The sequence below is a fragment of the Coregonus lavaretus genome (assembly GCF_964263955.1).
Source record: "Coregonus lavaretus genome assembly, chromosome: 17".
Taxonomy (NCBI): Eukaryota; Metazoa; Chordata; class Actinopteri; order Salmoniformes; family Salmonidae; genus Coregonus; species Coregonus lavaretus.
Window position 1 is genome coordinate 28002834 of NC_140004.1, and position 21046 is coordinate 28023879.

The 21046-nt window shown below is 41.6% G+C and overlaps 1 protein-coding gene across 1 annotated transcript in view; it reads right to left on the minus strand.

Moving 5' to 3' along the window:
- Nucleotides 1-21046, minus strand: part of LOC311145119 (single-stranded DNA-binding protein 2) — a 98721-nt gene that overhangs the window by 60700 nt on the left and 16975 nt on the right. Inside the window, exon 2 of the mRNA XM_084181311.1 lies at nucleotides 3100-3172. Within this exon, the coding sequence (XP_084037437.1) occupies nucleotides 3100-3172 (73 nt within the window). The remainder of the gene's footprint in view (nucleotides 1-3099; nucleotides 3173-21046) is intronic.

Below are 21046 nucleotides of genomic sequence, written 5' to 3' on the forward strand. Positions count from 1 at the left end.
GGACAGGTGTCTTTTAAACAGGTAACAAGTTGAGATTAGGAGCACTCACTTTAAGAGTGTGCTCCTAATCTCAGCTCGTTACCTGTATAAAACACACCTGGGAGCCAGAAATCTTTCTGATTGAGAGGGGGTCAAATACTTATTTCCCTCATTAAAATGCAAATCAATTTATAACATTTTTGACATGCGTTTTTCTGGATTTTTTTGTTGTTATTCTGTCTCGCACTGTTCAAATAAACCTACCATTAAAATTATAGACTGATCATTTCTTTGTCAGTGGGCAAACGTACAAAATCAGCAGGGGATCAAATACTTTTTTCCCTCACTGTACACATCATTATATACAGTGAGCTCCAAATGTATTGGGAGAGTGACACATTTTTTGTTGTTTTGGCTCTGTACTAAAGCACTTTGGATTTGAAATGATACAATGACTATGAGGTTAAAGTGCAGACTGTCATCTTTCATTAGAGGGTATTTTTTATCCATATTGTACATAGTCCCCCCCATTTCTGGGGACCAAAAACTAAAAGTTTAGTATTTGGTCCCATATTTCTAGCACGCAATGTCTACATCAAGCTTGTGACTTTGTTTTGGTTGTGTTTCAAATTATTTGTGCCCAATAGAAATGAATGGTAAATAATGTATTGTGTCATTTTGGAGTCACTTTTATTGTAAATAAGAATAGAATGTTTCTAAAAACTTCTATATTAATGTGGATGCTACCATGATTACGGATAATCCTGAATGAATCCTGAATAATGATGAGTGAGAAAGTTACAGACGCACAAATGTCATACCTCCAAGACATGCTAACCTCTCACCATTACAATAACAGGGGAGGTTAGCATTTGAGGGGGGGGTTGATATTTGTGCCTCTGTAACTTTCTCACTCATCATTATTCATGATTCATTCAGGACTATCCGTAATCATGGTAGCATCCACATTAATGTAGAAGTGTTTAGAAACATATTCTATTCTTATTTACAATAAAAGTGACTCCAAAATGACACAATACATTATTTACCATTCATTTCTATTGGGAACAAAATAATCTGAAACACAACCAAAACAAACAGCAAATGCATCCAACAAGTTTGTAGAGTCACAAGCTTGATGTAATCATTGTGTGCTAGGAATATGGGACCAAATACTAAACGTTTGACTACTTTAATAAACATAAGTGAATTTGTCACAATACCTTTGGTCCCCTGAAATGGGGGGACTATGTACATAAAGTGCTGATATGGATAAAAAATACCCTCTAATGAAAGATGACAGTCTGCACTTTAACCTCATAGTCATTGTATCATTTCAAATCCAAAGTGCTGGAGTACAGAGCCAATACTTTTGTAGCTCACTGTAATTGCATAATTGAGGTGTGTGTGTGTGTGTGTGTGTGTGTGTGTGTGTGTGTGTGTGTACTATAAACCTTACAGAGCACAGAGCCCTTTGTTAATTGTGTGTCCGTGGGGATGTTCATAAGGACATGTACCAGCCTGAGAGGCCAATCGGTCCTTTGTACAGCCCACACACTGTGAACACCGCTGTGTTTGCTTTGCCCCATCACTGTTTCCTTTCTTTCTTTCACTTGCTCTCTCTCTCTTTTTTCAAACCTTAGCATACCATCCCCTGTGCCCCCACACAAGCACAAAGTCAACGCAAGCAGTGACATCATCCTCTGGGCTAAACCTGATTTATGGTCACTCACACACGCACATCACACACACCAGAGGAGGCTTGTGGGAGGAGCTATCGGAGGACCGGCTCAATGTAATGGCTGGAATGGAATTAATGGAACGGTATCAAACACATCACCCATATGGAAACCACATTTTTGACTTCATTCCATTTATACCATTCCAGCCATTACAATGAGCCCGTCCTCCAATAGCTCCTCCCACCAGCCTCCTCTGACACACACACACACACACATATACACACACAGACAAGCATGCACACACAGTAAAACTATGTGACTGAGCGGCGGTGGAGAGTGGCTGTCTGAGGAAACTGTACACAATGGGGCGACTGTCAGGGAATTGTTTAGGCTGGCTCTGAGAGTGACATCACTCTGCATTAGAAGGTTTACATGACTGCAGTTTGATCAGAGTTCATCATAGTCAATGTTTTAGTCAACAGTGAACACCATCAGGCATGTTAACCCATCTTTCTCCAGCAGAAGCACCAGCAGCAGGAGAAGCGGTCTGGATTTGGCCCTGAGCTTGGGTTGGGTCTCAGGGATTGCATGCCAAATAGCACCCTATTCCCTATATGGTGAACTACTTTTTTTTACTAGAGCCCTATGGGCCCTGGTTGAAAGTAGTGCAATAAATACAGAATAGGGTTCCACTTGGGAACTAGTTAACATCTCAGCCTGGAGGCATCAACAGATGTGTGTGGTAAACACAGCTCTGTGAGTGGATAACAGCTCTTTAAAGCCATTTTCCTCTCCTCCCCTCTAGTCCAGTAGGAACTATGGTGGGTTGGGTAGTGTAGGGGGGAAGGAGGGACGGCTGTGTTTATACACAACTAATGCTCTCAGTTCCCACACTTAAACCCTCCACTTTCATCTCCACCATCTCCGGAAGACAGACAGAGTGATATGGCATGGGATGCCAGAGAGGAAAGGGTGTGTGTGCGTGCATGTGAGGGGGGAGGAAGTGGGGGAGTGCAGCCAGCTGATGCATCTGCATCCTCTATCCCTTTCTTTCTTTCTTTTTTATTTATTTATATATTTTGCATTTTTTAATTTAGAGTGATTTAGAGAAGTACACTGGTATACTGGTTTCAACTTTCAAACCTATTTACCTTAACAAAAAGAGAGAGAGAGAGAGAGCGAGAGAGAGAGATGCCAATGTAAGCTGTCAGCTAGGTGGTGTATCGTAACTCTCTAGGCTGATCCCAGTAAATGGAGGCTAAATGCTGAACCACCTGCCTCCCTGCATGCTCTGCCAGCTCAGCACTGTGCTCCACACTAATTAAATTAACCACACACACACTGCCCTGCCTTACAGTAAGCTGCATAGGAGGGAGAACACGCACCGACGCGCACACACACGCACACACACGCATACACACACACACTACACACTTACCTCTGAGAGGAAGGTCTGTGCTGACTTCTGTGCACCTACGTGCAGCAGGTACTCATACACATAGAGAGCTAACCTGCACAGAGAAACACAGGGACGACATCATGTTAGTAGGATGATCACTGGAGTAGAGTAGTGTAGCCTCCCAAGGCTACGTCACTGCCTGGATGCCACAATTTGACCTCTCCTGTTCAATTTCAACTAACCATGACAACTTTGGGCCATATGAGACACAGCCAATGAGAAGGCTTCTATATGTTAAAGCTGAAAACAGCCAGCCAGTAGAAGAACAAACAGCATGCTGGGATGAGTTGGCATTGAGGGAACACACTGGAAATGCCTCTGTTTTACCCCAGGCACTCTATACCCCCCCAAAATACAGACTTTTTCTTACACTGGAAAATCCTTTCACACTTGATTCATTCATTGATTAATTACTTAGAGCTGCTTTGTTGATCAAACTAACTTGGAGGGCCGGCCGACGGGCGGGCGGTCTACCCGATACACAGACACAAGACATCCGTTGATCAGGTCAGGGATCAATGCAGTATCAGTCAGTCTCTTAACAGTACAATCCAGGCCTGGCTGGGTCTGGGAGTTATAGAACCGTAGAAACATGGACACAGTCTAGAAGCTAATAGCCAATGGATCATTACAAGACAACATTAAACAACGATGTTCATGACATTGTCTACTTTCCTCTCAATTACATGTCATGTTACAAAATGTCATGGACATTACATTAGTACATGGAATGGCCCTGGTGTAGGCCCGGCAGATAAGAGGGTAGCATCACTGTCAAGCATCAACAAGGAAAACAGAAAACAAACTAAAGGTTACATGGATGGGTCTGCAGTATGTGAATGCTTTGCTCTGGCACATTATAACCACTGTGTTTTTTCATTGTTCCCCTCTAATCAGGGACTGATTTAGACCTGAGACACCAGTTTGGTGCAATTAATTATCAGGTAGAACAGAAAACCAGCAGGCTCTGGACCTCGTAGGGTAAGAGTTAAATACCCATTGTAGGGGATAGAGGACATGAGATGATAGAGGTGATGTGTGTGTGTGTTGGAAGTGTACTGCAGTCAAACAGAACTTTAAATCACCAAAATACTCCAGAGTATAAACTAATCAGTGGCTGCGGATCCGACTTCCTCTTCCTGACAACTAAAGGTCCAAAGCTTCTGCGCATGTGTGGGATGTGCACAGTCTCTGCTCTACTGTTTCGGCTGCTCAGAGAACAGGCTTCTCTGGCGAATGGTGCTCGTTTAATAAAGTTAGATCAAAGCTAAATCAATGTCTGCAAGAACACAATGATAGTATTCTACATAACATAACCAAATATAATAGCATAGTATAACATTACTGTAAGACAAAAAACACCACCTCATTTCTTATGAGATTTTCGGATGATTGTGCGAATGGTTGCATTTTCCTCTTATGTGGCCAAAACTCCACAACGAGCACCACTAGGCGAAATATGTACTTTTATTGAAACTAAAGACAGGTGTGCTACAGTTTGTTAACCTCTTAAGGATCTGACCCTTTTTTTAAATTTTCGCCAAATCTAACTGCCTGTAGCTCAGGACCTGAAGCAAGGATATGCATATTCTTGATACCATTTGAAAGGAAACACTTTGAAGTTTGTGGAAATGTGAAATTAATGTAGGAGAATATAACACATTAGATCTGGTAAAAGATAATACAAACAAAAAAACATGTATTTTTTTTGGTTTTTTTGTTCCATCAACTTTGAAATGCAAGAGAAAGGCCACAGTATAATATTGCAGTTTAGGCGCAATTTAGATTTTGGCCACTATATGGCAGCAGTGTGTGTGTGCAAAGTTTCAGATTGATCCAGTGAAGCATTGAAATACTGGACTATTTTGTATCAAGTCTGCCCAAATGTGCCGAATTGGTCAATGGATACATTTTCAAGTACATAGCTATAGAGAACATACAAAAATGATATGGTAATACAAAATGTAAGTTTACACACTCCCAGGAATGTCATACATGATGGATCATTAGCTTATACACTAACTTTCACACATCTAGATGGCCGGGCGGGGTGGGTGTGGAGCCAGAGACAGCAGGGGTTCAAACTGTAGAACCCATTTCCTACATTTGAATATAAACATTGATTTTATCAAACAAAACTATGCTACATTTTATCTCTGGGACCCTTAGGATGACAAATCAGAGCAAGATTACTGAATGTAAGAACATTATTTACCTTCAGAGGTGAATGTATCAAACCAGTTGCCGTGATACGTTTTTTGTTGTTGTGCACTCTCCTCAAACAATAGCATGGTATTTTTTCACTGTAATAGCTACTGTAAATTGGACAGCGCAGTTAGATTAACAAGAATTTAAGCTTTCTGCCCATATAAGACATGTCTATGTCCTGGAAAGTTTGCTCTTACTTACAAGCTAATCACATTAGTGCACGTTAGCTCAACCGTCCCGTATACGGGACACTGATCCCGAAGAGGTTAACACTATCTGCAAAAAAATTTGCTCACTGTAGGCCACTTCGAAACAACACTGTATAACTTAACCAGAGGCTCAACTTTGGTTTTAGAAGTGTGGTGGACATAATTTTGGTAATGGTTTTTACATTTTTATCCAGTCGGATAAACACTCCAAACAGCCTATCCGACTGCTCGGAGGCGTCCGCATGGTCCTAAAGCACTTCGTTGCCACGTTTTGTATCACATTCCAATTATAAAGCTGGGGGGGACAAAAATGCAATTTCAGAATGTGGGGGGGACATGTTCCCCAGTGAAAGTTGCGCCTCTGAAATAACACAAGAAAATCTAAACGCATATCCCCATGAAACTGATTGAGATTAAATGATTGGCATGCAGATGCTGCATGGACGTTTCACTAGTAAAACTTGAAGAATAATTATTATTCACGATTGACAGTGTGAAATGTGAAGGGAGGGCGACCACAAACATTTGTGCGTAAAGTAGAGGTAAAGAAAAGCATGCACATAACGTGATTCATATCTTCAGCTCTGGGGAAAACGGATCCAGGGGGGTGGGATGGGAGGCGGTTACCTCGGCACCTAAAATAGTTGTGGGGTATTTTTGACTTAGAAGTTCACTTGACTTTTCCGACTGGTGAAGGTAGGATAGTTTGAAAGCGCAGCAGCTCACTGTCTGTCTGCGTCCCAAATGGCACCCTATTTCCTTAATAGTGCACTACTTTTGATCAGAGCCATATGGGCCCTGGTTAAAAGTATTGCACTATAATGGGCATAGGATGCCATTTCCGACGCATCCTTTGTCTGTTCCTAGACGCCCTTCTGCGGACCAACCATGCAGCGTAGCCGCTTCTTCAGTCCAGACTAAAGTCTCAGACTGAGATAAAATAAACCTCCAGACGGCCTCTCGTCTACCTGTCTGAAGATGATGGACTGCACACCTCTCCAGGCTCCACGCACCTGACTTTCTCTCACTCTCTCTCTCTCTCTCTCTACCTCTCTCTCTCTCTCTCTCTCTCTCTCTCTACCTCTGTCTCTCTCTTTCTCTCACTCTCTCTCTCTCTCTCTCCTCTCTCTCTCTCTCTCTCTCTCTCTAACTCTCTCTCTCTACCTCTGTCTCTCTCTTTCTCTTTCTCTCTCTCTCTCTCTCTCTCTCTCTCTCTCTCTCTCTCTCTCTCTCTCTCTCTCTCTCTCTCTCTCTCTCTCTCTCTCTCTTCTCTCTCTCTCTCTCTCTCTCTCTCTCTCTCTCTCTCTCTCTCTCTCTCTCTCTCTCTCTCTCTCTCTCTACTCTGTCTCTTTCCAACTCTCTTATTGTTCTTGTGTGTAATGAAGGGATGAGGTATGAAAGGAGGAGAGAAGAAGGAGCAACACGGTGAGTGGGGGTGTGGCGTGGTGTTTAACCAAAGAGAAGACGGAGCATTTCACAGGGACAAGGTTAACGGAACAATGAGCGGCTTGACAAAACTCTTGACACCTTCCACACCGCTCCATGAATAAAACATGGTGGTGTTCTTAGAGCTGCGTTACCTCCCTCTTCATCTTGGGACTGACTCTCTCTGTCTGTCTGTCTGTACAGTATCACTCTCTGTCTGTTTTTCTCTGTCTAGTATCTCTATCTCTCTGTCTGTCACTGTGTGTATAGAATCATTCACTCTTGCTCGCTCTCTGTCTGTCTGTCTGTCTGTCTGTCTGTCTGTCTGTCTGTCTGTCTGTACAGTACCACTCACTCACTCACTCTCTCTCTGTCTCTCTGTCTCTCTGTCTGTCTGTCTGTCTGTCTATACAGTATCACTCACTCACTCAGTCTGTCTGTCTGTACAGTATCACTCACTCTCTCGTCATGTCCCCCTTGAACACACTCCCTCTTACACACACTGTCACCCTGTGAAATGTGGTGGGTAATCAATAATATGCTGTGACTCTTCTTTCCTCTGGGAGTGTAGGAGGAGAACCAAAGAAAGGAAAGATAGAGAAAGAGGAGTAGGTAGTGGAGAAGAGCAAAGATGTGATGAAAGAAAGTATAGAGAAGATCAGGAGAGGTGAAGAGAAGAGTGGAGAGAAAGGTAGATGAAAGGAAGCAGAGGAAGAGGACAAGAGGATGAGGATGAAAAGGTGCTAACTCCCACAGCGGTGTTTCTACTGACCTAAAAATATATATATAAATCACCATTTTCTCTCTCTCTCTCTTTCTCTCTCTCTCTCTCTGGGTGACTCAAAGCGTTCAGCAGAGTCAACTGAATGTAATAGAATGACTCAATAAACTCCCCAAAATGACTAGCTGTCCTAACCTGATCTGTGAATACATTATAGATTACAATTACTTCAAATACTTTGCAATCCTACATACAGTGAGTCTATGCCTGATCATAAGAAATCATATATTTTTATTTTTACATTTACATTTACATTTTAGTCATTTAGCAGACGCTCTTATCCAGAGCGACTTTTTGGTAGCATTTGCCCTTGCTCTTCAAATTTGCCTATTGGAGATAAACTGAAATACATATTTTTTCTCTTTGAATACCACAGCAGTTGCACTAGCAATCTACCTTGACCAATCTGTGAAGCCAACGAGCACCACTTTACATTTATTGCGGTGAATCATGATTGAAACAGGATCAAGTGTTTGTCTCCTCTATATGTGTGTGTGTGTGTATGTGTGAGTGTGTATGTAAGTGTGAGTGTCCGTGTGTACCTGACCTCCTTCCCCTTCAAATTCAGGTAGTTTTGTCTTTAGTCACATCTAATTATATTCCTATTTTGGTAGCATAGCTTCTTCTGAGTCTACAGTAGTCTACAGTAGCACAGCAGGAGGGTCCAGGAGACTCAGCAGCCAGGACCAGGCTAGCTGTAGTTTAATGGGAGCTGAAATGCTGCTGATTCCCCATTTTCCCTTTGTCACAGAGCCACACTCGGAGAGGAGAGGAGGAAGGCTCTTGTTGCTTCGGCAGACCTCAGCAGCACCACCGGAGCCTGTCTGAAGTTAACCTACTTTACAGCATCAGCATATGAGGCCAGCAGATCGCTACTAATCAATTTACTGCCACTGTGAACATAACCGGAGTTACAAATCAAAACAGACAATGACTTTGGCACTTGATTCTGCCATTAAAGATTACATGTAAATGGGCCAAAAGTCATTATGTTCCTGATAGTGCATCAGGACCTGTAATAAAACACATCATTATCTATAAGACATGCTCAATATCAGTACCGGGTATAAGTGTCAAACAGCCTTGCAGATTTGCAGATAACCTTTGATCCTGACCAGGAAACTAGCTGATTGGAAGTAGTAGAACAGACAGTGCTGACTGGTGGTGGACAGAGAAACAGAGAGAACAAGTGGTCAGGGATGCATCGTATGGTAATCTAAACCATCTCGAACAGCAACGCTGTAAGAAGAATTCGATCCAGAAATGGAGAGAGAGAAGAAACAAAGAAAGAAAGGGATGGAGAGATAGAAACGCAGGGAGAGAAAGACAAAGAAAAGAGAGACAGAGAGATCCCAGTACCACAGCTGGAGTTCAGCGGTGTGGGAAATGGAATAGTGACAGTTGATCTTCCACAGATTAGCAACAAGAGATGAAAGGTTCTGGTAAGGAGAGGGGGAAGGAGGTGGGGGTTAGAGGAAGAGAAGGTAGACGGGGGTCTGAAGAAGGGGGTTAGTGGGTGAGCCCCACAATGAATCCTCCTAAAGTCTGGAAACGTTCACATTCTAATTAATAGTGATGATCTGACAGAACAAGCGCCCGGACTAGCCAAGCACCCCTGCTGTGATCTCCTTAAGCAAATTAACACAAACCCACACTGGAACAAGCAGCAGGAAAAGGTAGGCTGCCTTTCTCCCAAATACACACTAGAAATACAAATACAGAGACAGAAATTCAGAAGAAAACTATGGATTTGATATTTCCACGTTAGTAGTAATTTCTGTGAGAGTAGTAAGAATGAGAGCGTGAGTTCAGACCAGGGCTGACATTTTTTAAGTGCATAAGGAGTCCAGTCAAAATGTGTCTGGCAGACAAAAACACAAAAAGGGGCGTACATTTTTTAGCAGAACGGTGTCCTAAATTTGCTCAATTTTGTTCTCAGATCTCTATGGGCCCTGGTCAAAAGTAGTGTACTATATAGGGAATAGGGTGCCATTTGGAACGCACAATTAGAGAAAGGGATCAGGCTATAACTGAGTGCAGAGCAGCGATGAATGGAGAACAGGGCTGAGGATGGAGTAGGGCCTCTGTGCTCAGCCCAACACTTTCTCTGATTAATCAGAGCCCAGCAGCAGGGCTTTATGTGCCATTAAAAGGCTCTCTAAATGGCTTGACTTCATTCATTAGAGAGGAGCATCCTCTGCAGAGGAGAGGCTCTGCCAGATAGACAGCTAAGTGGCAGAGGGAGAGGACAGGGGCACTGAGGCACAATAAACAACCACAAATATAGAGCCATTACAGCAGTGCATAATTAATCTAATACAGGGAGGGCTGCACAACAACAACAGTGGAACGTACTGTATATAGACACATTAGACTGCTAAACAGTGACATAAAAACATAAAGGTGATTGGGTGGGTACACTCTCTGAGAAGGAATGTCCTACAGCAGGCTCAAGACCAAATCACTTTATTTTGTTAAATCTGGTTAAATGCAACAAATTCCTTTTCTCTGTTTATTTGGTGAGCGTATTGTCTTAATGGGGCAGCAGAGAGGAGCAGAACAACACTGAATGAATCTGAATGCATCGTTAGCCCCATGCTGAGGCTTCCTTGTTCTTATTATAATAATAATAATATGCCATTTAGCAGACGCTTTTATCCAAAGCGACTTACAGTCGTGCGTGCATACATTTTTGTGTATGGGTGGTCCCGGGGATCGAACCCACTACCTTGGCGTTACAAGCGCCGTGCTCTACCAGCTGAGCTACAGAGGGGAATTCTCCTCACCACTTTACAAAAAAGGAACACAGACAGAGGAGCAATAAGAAAGAAAGTGAACGAGGAAGAAATAGAGAATATATCAAAGACAAAGATTAGGAGAGATAAGATGTGTGCTGATAATATTGATGGAAAGATGTCATAAAACGATAGAATGAACTTCGGTAAAGTTCTCTGTCATCTCTGCGGAGCAAAGACATTTAGGGACCGGGGAGAAAATGCAATAACTCAAAAATATTTTCTGTGCAAAATTTCCAAATGACATCAGTTTGACTGGTTGTAAGAACATATACTGAACAAAAATATAAATGCAACATGCAACAATTTCAAAGATTTTAGTGAGTTACAGTTCATATGAGGAAATCAGTCAATTTAAATAAATAAATTAGGCCATAATCTATGGATTTCACATGACTGGGAATACAGATATGCATCTGTTGGTCACGGTATTTCATCACGGTATTTCTGTGCATTCAAATTGCCATCGATAAAATGCAATCGTGTTCGTTGTCGGTAGCTTATAACTGTCCATACCATAACCCCACCGTCACCATGGGGCACTCTGTTCACAACATTGACATCAGCAACTGCCAAATTCTCTAAAACGGCTTATGGTAGAGAAATTAACATTCAATTCTCTGGCAACAGCTCCGGTGGACATTCCTGCAGTCAGAATGCCAATTGCACACTCTCTCAAAATTTGAGACATCTGTGGCATTGTGTTGTGTGACAAAACTGCACATTTTAGTAGCCTTTTACTGTCTCCAGCACAAGGTGCACCTATATTAATGATCATGCTGTTTAATCAGCTTCTTGATATGCCATACCTGTCAGGTTGATGGATTATTTTGGCAAAGGAGAAACGCTCACTAACAGGGATGTAAACCAATTTGTGCACAAAATTTGAGAGATATTTCTCCATTCCTGTTCCCGAGTCAAAGATTAGCCTACATTTGGTATATCATTTTAGTGCAAGAAATGCTTAATTCTGCAGCAGTTAATATTAAAGGCTATGTGAGAGGTTATAGACCTGCAGTCAGTGTCCAGATTTCAGTTTACATTTTAGTCATTTAGCAGACACTCTTATCCAGAGCGACTTACAGTTAGTGCATACATTTTTTTTTTCATAATGGCCCCCCCTGGGAATCGAACCCACTACCCTGGCGTTGCAAACACTATGCTCTACCAACTGAGCTACACGGGACAAGTTTCCATTTAACCCATCTGAACAGTAGGCTACAGAGTCCTTGACGTACCATAGGCCTACTTGTACCATAGGCCTACTTGAAGTCCCCCGTCTTGTGACTGTTGAATTTATATAGCGTCTCACAATCATCACACATAACATAACACTGCTATCATCCTCTTCTACCACTTCACCAAATTTTTCCCAAACATTACTTTTCTGGCCTTCCCTTCTCTTTATTTTCAACTCTCCATTTTGCAGCTTTTCTCTTATTGAATTAAACTCTGACATGGCCCATTTTGCCTCCGTGGATCGACGTTAACTTTTTCTGCCCGTTCCCAAAAGCATTTGGTGATTGGCCTGTAGGCTATTTGGTTAGGCCCTAAAGCTTACGCACTAATGCCAGATAGCCTACACGAATGAAAGACATAAATGTAGCCTATTGATATAAATTGCACAAGAATTATACATGTATGATTTTTTAAAAGTATTGTTTTCTCTTTCTTCAACCCGCCCTCCACCCACCCGCCCTTCATCCAAAAATATTTTAGGATATAACCGCGGGGACTGCAGGTTATGAGTCAATCTGCGCATCACTATCACACACACACAAACACATCCACAGGGAGGTTCATTGACCACTCTCCATCAGTTTGACAACCTGTTCTGATCTTCTCGTAACAACATGGCTGTAAGGCCTTCCAGTGAATTCCCAACTGACTGTAGCTGTCCGTTGATGCATTTCTAATTGGCATTTCTGCTGATAGTCACATGTCAGATCTATATTCTCCATTACCCTATACCCACATCCCCTGAGAATTCTCTAATGGCTTCTCCTCAAGACAAAGATATGAACAGCAGTAATATTGTAATATAAACTTGACTCTCATTGAGTCCTTGTATAATCTGAGGAGAGGAAAGTTTGAGAAGTAAAACTTTCATTTTGAAGATTAACAAAGCACACGTCATAATCCCGTTTTGGAAAGGCCTGAGTGAGGAGAAACATTCATACTCAAAAAAGCGTTTATCTGTCTGTGCTCTCTGTTTTGCCTCCACAGAGAGAGCTCTTGCACTGCTTTAGTGTGTCAGTGTTTATACAGCTCTTTATCAAACATGTTCAACTCCTCAGCAGTGAAGGCTTGGCCCTGTGACACTCCCAAACAGAAGACAACTGCATTGGTACCAACGTCTTTTTAAATGTATCAACTTAAATGTCCCTGTATATACACTACATGACCAAAAGTATGTGGACACCTACTCGTCTAACATCTCATTCCAAAATCATGGGCATTAATATGGAGTTGGTCCCCCCTTTGCTGCTATAACAGCCTCCACTCTCCTGGGAAGGCTTTCCACTAGATGTTGGAACATTGCTGCGGGGACTTGCTTCCATTCAGCCAGAAGAGCATTAATGAGGTTGGGCACTGAAGCTGAGCGATTAGGACTGGCTCGCATTCGGCGTTCCAATTCATCCCAAAGGTGTTTAATGGGGTTGAGGTCAGGGCTCTGTGCAGGCCAGTCAAGTTCTTCCACATCGATCTCGACAAACCATTTCTGTATGGACCTCGCTTTGTGCATTGGGGCATTGTCATGCTGAAGGGCCTTCCCCAAACTGTTGCCACAAAGTTGGAAGCACAGAATCGTCCAGAAGGTCATTGTATGCTGTAGCGTTAAGATTTCCCTTCACTGGAACTAAGGGGCCTAGCCCGAACCATGGAAAACAGCCCCAGACCATTATTCCTCATCCACCAAACTTTACAGTTGGCACTATGCATTGGGGCAGGTAGCGTTCTCCTGGCATCCGCCAAACCCAGATTTGTCCATTGAACTGCCAGATGGTGAAGTGTGATTCATCACTCCAGAGAACGCATTTCCACTGCTCCAGAGTCCAATGGCGGCAAGCTTTACACCACTCCAGCCGACGCTTGGCATTGCGCATGATGATCTTAAGCTTGTGTGCGGCTACTCGGCCATGGAAACCCATTTCATGAAGCTCCCGACGAACAGTTATTGTGCTGACGTTGCTTCCAGAGGCAGTTTGGAACTCAGTAGTGAGTGTTGCAACCGAGGACAGATGATTTTTACGCGATACGCGCTTCAGCACTCTGCGGTCCCGTTCTGTGAGCTTGTGTGGCATAGCACTTCGTGACTGAGCCGTTGTTGCTCCTAGATGTTTCCACTTCACAATAACAGCACTTACAGTTGACCGGGGCTGCTCTAGCAGGGCAGAAATTTGATGAACTGACTTGTTGGAAAGGTGGCCACGTTTAAAGTCACTGAGCTCTTCAATAAGGCAATTCTACTGTCAATGTTTCTCTATGGAGATTGCATGGCTGTGTGCTCGATTTTATACACCTGTCAGCAACAGTATATAAATAGCCGAATACACTAATTTGAAGGGGTGTCCACATACCTTTGTATATATAGTGTATTAAGGAACACCTAACTATACAAGACTCGCACTACTCCTTTCAGCAATTACAAATTCCAAGGGTACATCATGAGGTTGGAGTAAGATCTTTCAGATACAAAGGGCCAACTGACTGGAATAATTTACCTATAGAAATCATGGCATTAAAATCACACAGTGAATTTAAGAAAGCCCTTTTTCAAATGTTAAAAACAAACTCTTTGTTTTTAACATTTGAAAAAGGGCTTTCTTAAATTCTAACAAATAGAAACATCACCATGTGGAGATATTTTTTAATATGTACTGTATGTATGTATATATTATAGGTACTTAATTTTATTATTTGTATTAGTAGTTGTAGCAGTAGTTTTTATTAGTTGTAAGCCTATTAGTTTGACAACTCTTTGTTTAATCTAAGTATTTGTTTTAAATCATTATTATTATTAGACAGTAGTTGCCATATTATTCTTGTTTCTAAGTACTGTTAGTTTTTTGTTTTTCATTCGTTTTTTTATTTGGACACTCAAGATGGTGCATCTCAAGAGATTTCATCCTGAAAAGATTTCAAATAAATACAGTTGACAACTTACAGTAACTGACAAAAGCTACCATTAAGGTTATCCATACAGTGGCAGCTTTAACACAATGTATACACTCTTGGAAAAATAGCTGATATTTGGAACCTAAAAGTTTTTTGGGGCTGTCCCCATAGGAGAACCATTTGAATAAAAAAATGTGGCTCCAGGAAGAACCCTTTTGGAACCCTTTTTTCTAAGAGTGTACATAGTCAACATGAGTTTCTGTATAATATGTCAACATGCATCATACTCATCTCAACAATTTATCATTTCATACAAGAATGGACTATAGTACACAGAGGGCCCTGGCAGGTATGCAATATAGTAACAAACTAGAATTCCCAGTCTAACCTAACCCTTCAGTAGAGAAATTTTGGGAGTTCAAAATCTGTTCCTCTGATCCAACGTCATGCATATCAAGGTAAGTCAGGAGAATGCTCATATCCTGTAGAATAGCTCTGTGTTCTTTGGCGCACCTCAGAGCAGCCCTCCTGTTTACCTTTCATTAACTCCAGCTCCCACAACCCCCCCCCCCCCCCCCCCTCGTCATGCCATCCCAGGCCAAAGATCACAGACACCATTCACAAAAATGAAGTCACTCAGGAGAGACAACAACGCTAAGGTGTTGAAGTGATCTTAAATAAGACATCTCAGTCTTAATTCTCCCCCCCAAAAAACAACAACCTTGTCTTTTCCTACTGGCTCTGACTTACTGATCACTTCTTTATTGAGGGAAAATGTACTACCCCGACTGTGATGTGGTTGTCTCACCTAGCTATCTTAAGATTAATGCACTAACTGGAAGTGGCTCTGGATAAGAGCGTCTGTTTAATGACTCTAATGTAAATGATGGGGATGATAAAGTGACAGATTTACACTTATCCTCTTCCAAGTTAGCCTGGAGTTGTTGCACTGCCTCCTGCTACAAAAGTGACACTAACCATGACAGCCTATTAGTTTTTGCTGAAGACGACTGATACACAATCAATCAATCAAATTGATTTTATAAAGCCCTTTTTACATCAGCAGTTGTCACAAAGTGCTATACAGAACCCCAAAGAGCAAGCAATGCAGAAGCATGGTGGCTAGGAAAAACTCATTAGAAAGGCAGGAACCTAGGAAGAAACCTAGAGAGGAACCAGACTCTTAGGGATGGCCAGTCCTCTTCTGGCTGTGCCGGGTGGAGATAAAAGTACATGGCCATTAAGGCCAGATCATTCTTCAAGCCGTTCAAACGTTCATAGATGACCAGCAGGGTCAAATAATAACCACAGTGGTTATAGAGAGTGCAGCAGTCCAACACCTCAGGAGTAAATGTCAGTACAGAGGCTACATTGATCCATGGCGCATGGAACACAGGGCCAACCCCCCAGCTTATTACAACCTACAACCTTAATCGCAACTAGCTAACCCCTGTAACAACTTACCCCTGTAACAACTAGCTAACCCTTGTAATAACCTATCCCTATTCACAACTAGTTAACCCCTGTAACAACCAACCCCTACTAACAACTAGCTAACCCCAGTAACAACCTAACACTATTCACAACTAGCTAACCCCTGTAACAACCTACCCCTGTAACAACTAGCTAACCCCTGTAACAACCGATCCTTACTCACAACTAGCTAACCCCGTAACAAACTACCCGTTTTCACAACTAGCTAACCCCTGTAACAAACAACCCCTATTCACAACTAGCTAATCCCTGTAACAACCTACCCCTGTAACAACTAGCTAACACCTGTAACAACCTATCCTTACTCACAACTAGCTAACCCCTGTAACAACCTACCCCTACACACAACTAGCTAACCCCTGTAACAATCTACCACTATTCACAACTAGCTAACCCCTGTAACAACCTACCCCTACACACAACTAGCTAATCCCTGTAACAACCTATACCTACTCAAAACTAGCTAATCCCTGTAACAAAAAACCCCTATTCACAACTAGCTAATCCCTGTAACAACCTACCCCTGTAACAACTAGCTAACATCTGTAACAACCTATCCTTACTCACAACTAGCTAACCCCTGTAACAACCTACCCCTACACACAACTAGCTAACCCCTGTAACAACCTACCCCTACACACAACTAGCTAACCCTTGTAACAACCTACCACTATTCACAACTAGCTAACCCCTGTAACAACCTACCCCTACACACAATTAGCTAACCCCTGTAACAACCTACCCCTACTTACAACTAGCTAATCCCTGTAACAACCTACCCCTAATCACAACTAGCTAACCCCGGTCTCCCATGGTTTATTTATTTGCACCAAAGAAAATGCGTGATAGACAACAATACAGATAAAAACAAAATCTACTAATTATAAATGTATAAATGAATTGATTAGTAATCACGTAAAAAAATAATAAAGTATGTGAGTTTGTGAGAGTTAGGCTATATGGTGGAGATTACTGAATAGTTTGGTTCATCAGGCTGACCACCAGTCTTCGCCTGAAGTTATTGAGGGATGATGATATTTTGGCAATGTGAAGATAAGAATTCCAGAGTTTGGTACCTCTACATCTGATAGACTAGAGAATTGTCTATGTGAGGTGCAGCAGTGTGGAGGGTGAAGGGTATCGCAGTGTCTTGTGTTATATACAGTATATAGCCAATTATATGTACAGTGGGGAAAAAAAGTATTTAGTCAGCCACCAATTCTGCAAGTTCTCCCACTTAATCATAGGTACACGTCAACTATGACAGACAAATTGAGATTTTTTTTCTCCAGAAAATCACATTGTAGGATTTTTTATGAATTTACAGTGGGGAAAAAAAGTATTTAGTCAGCCACCAATTGTGCAAGTTCTCCCACTTAAAAAGATGAGAGAGGCCTGTAATTTTTCATCATAGGTACACGTCAACTATGACAGACAAATTGAGAAAAAAAAATCCAGAAAATCACATTGTAGGATTTTTTATGAATGTATATGCAAATTATGGTGGAAAATAAGTATTTGGTCACCTACAAATAAGCAAGATTTCTGGCTCTCACAGACCTGTAACTTCTTCTTTAAGAGGCTCCTCTGTCCTCCACTCGTTACCTGTATTAATGTCACCTGTTTGAACTTGTTATCAGTATAAAAGACACCTGTCCACAACCTCAAACAGTCACACTCCAAACTCCACTATGGCCAAGACCAAAGAGCTGTCAAAGGACACCAGAAACAAAATTATAGACCTGCACCAGGCTGGGAAGACTGAATCTGCAATAGGTAAGCAGCTTGGTTTGAAGAAATCAACTGTGGGAGCAATTATTAGGAAATGGAAGACATACAAGACCACTGATAATCTCCCTCGATCTGGGGCTCCACGCAAGATCTCACCCCGTGGGGTCAAAATGGTCACAAGAACGGTGAGCAAAAATCCCAGAACCACACGGGGGGACCTAGTGAATGACCTGCAGAGAGCTGGGACCAAAGTAACAAAGCCTACCATCAGTAACACACTACGCCACCAGGGACTCAAATCCTGCAGTGCCAGACGTGTCCCCCTGCTTAAGCCAGTACATGTCCAGGCCCGTCTGAAGTTTGCTAGAGTGCATTTGGATGATCCAGAAGAGGAATGTCAGATGAAACCAAAATAGAACTTTTTGGTAAAAACTCAACTCGTCGTGTTTGGAGGACAAACAATGCTGAGTTGCATCCAAAGAACACGATACCTACTGTGAAGCATGGGGGTGGAAACATCATGCTTTGGGGCTGTTTTTCTGCAAAGGGACCAGGACGACTGATCCGTGTAAAGGAAAGAATGAATGGGGCCATGTATCGTGAGATTTTGAGTGAAAACCTCCTTCCATCAGCAAGGGCATTGAAGATGAAACATGGCTGGGTCTTTCAGCATGACAATGATCCCAAACACACCGCCCGGGCAACGAAGGAGTGGCTTCGTAAGAAGCATTTCAAGGTCCTGGAGTGGCCTAGCCAGTTTCCAGATCTCAACCCCATAGAAAATCTTTGGAGGGAGTTGAAAGTCCGTGTTGCCCAGCAACAGCCACAAAACATCACTGCTCTAGAGGAGATCTGCATGGAGGAATGGGCCAAAATACCAGCAACAGTGTGTGAAAACCTTGTGAAGACTTACAGAAAACGTTTGACCTGTGTCATTGCCAACAAAGGGTATATAACAAAGTATTGAGAAACTTTTGTTATTGACCAAATACTTATTTTCCACCATAATTTGCAAATAAATTCATTAAAAATCCTACATTGTGATTTTCTGGATTTTTTTTTCTCATTTTGTCTGTCATAGTTGACGTGTACCTATGATGAAAATTACAGGCCTCTCTCATCTTTTTAAGTGGGAGAACTTGCACAATTGGTGGCTGACTAAATACTTTTTCCCCCCACTGTATAATCCTGAAAACCGTAATAATGCAATTTAGAAAGTAATATTTCATGATCAACCGCGTCAAACACTTTGGATAAATCTAAAAAGATGCCAAGAGTGTATTCATTGTTGTTCAGGGCTGTAAAGATTTTATCCACAAATTGCAATAGAGCCATTTCTGTGGAGTAGTTTTTACGAAAACCATATTGGTGCTCATATAGAATACAGTGTTGATAAAAATGTTTCAACATTATCTTATACACCAATTTTTCTAGGATTTTAGAAAAACATGGTAGTACAGATATTGGGTGATAATTTGTAAAAAATCTGGGATCCCTAGATTTATAGAGGGGGATAACTTTGGCAATTTTCAAATCTTTAGGAACAATACCAGTTTGCATTGATTTGGGGAAGATATACATTAGAGGTTCAGTATTCGAGGGAGACACTGATTTCACCAAAGAGGCAACAATCTCATCATGACCTGCTGCTGATATCTTTAACTTACCAATTACCTCCATCACCTCTATTACATCAGGAGGATCAAACTGAAGCAGAGAAGGGAAATGTTCCTTAATGTAATCCAAGGGATTTCCATCAGATTTCTCTATTTTCTTTGACAGAGAGGAACCCACATTCACAAAAAATATATTACATCCACATGAAACAACATCAGGATCACTATAGGTCTTATTTCCAACAATAAATTGAGATGGAATAGTTCTAGATGCCTTTTTCTTATTCTACAGTTGATTGATGATTTTCCAAGCTGACTTGATATTATTTAAGGATTCTTGAAATGTGTTAGTAAAATAAAATTTTCGGGATATCTGAACTAGGTGAGTAAATTTGTTCTTATACTTTTTGTAATTTGCAGAATTCACAGGAGAGGGATTTGTGAGAAACTTTTTGTACAACTTGTTTTTTTTAACTGAGGATTTTTGGAGACCGGTTTTAAACCAATGTTTCCAGAACCCTTCTGCTGCTCTCTTACGTGGTTTAACTAAGGGAAAGCACTGGTGAAATACAGAATGAAAGATGTGAGAAAACTCTGGTAAGCAGACTCCACATCGGCCTGATTATAAAAAATGTCCCATGAAATATCATAAATCAGTTCTCACAATTACTTTTGTTAAATATTCTACCCTCAATGCTACTAATCATTCCCATCTGTTCATTTCCAGCTGCCAAAGAGAAGAGGAAAATAAAGTACACAGTATAAAGTATACCTGTATTAGCCACATTATTCAAAGAATTTGTAAAACATATTATCAATAAGGGCGGCAGATTAACTGATCACGCTTGTGGGTTTATAGATGAGGAGATACAGATAGCTGGAATATAAAATATTCAAAACGTCAAATGTCAGTGAGTGGTTCTCACTTTTAAATACGTTTATGTTGTAATCACCCAATAGAAAACACCCTTTATCTTCATTATAAATCAAATCCAAGGTTGATGCAAGGATATCAATAAAACCACCAATGTCAGAATCGGTGGCCGATAGATACATCCAATTACCACTTTTTTACCACCAAAAAATGAACAGGAGGGAATTTCCATAAAAAGAGATTAAACGTCAATGTTATCAGATGTAAGTGCAAGGTCCTCTCTTACAAAGAATTGAAAATGGACACTCCCCCTCCCACTCTTGAGGTTCTACAGTGGTGAACAGCATTATAAGGAAACATGGTTCAGTCTCGCATTAAAAGACAAGAATGAAAAGCAGCATACACTACAGCTTGTGAGGATCACAATAATGCACCTCTGCCCTAGAGTCCAACTCCAAGCATGTTAGTGCTCCACCGTTAGTGGCTGACCCTTTAAACAGGAGCCTGTGATCAGGGTCAGGGCAACATGTCGGCTCAGTAGTGTGTGTCAATGTGATTGACTAACAAACCTCACTCTCTCTCTCAGTAGTAGGAACATGAGCAGGAAACCACCCTCGTCTAGCTCCTCTGGAAAATAACAAATGAGTGGAGCTGCAATTAAGAACGGAAGGGGG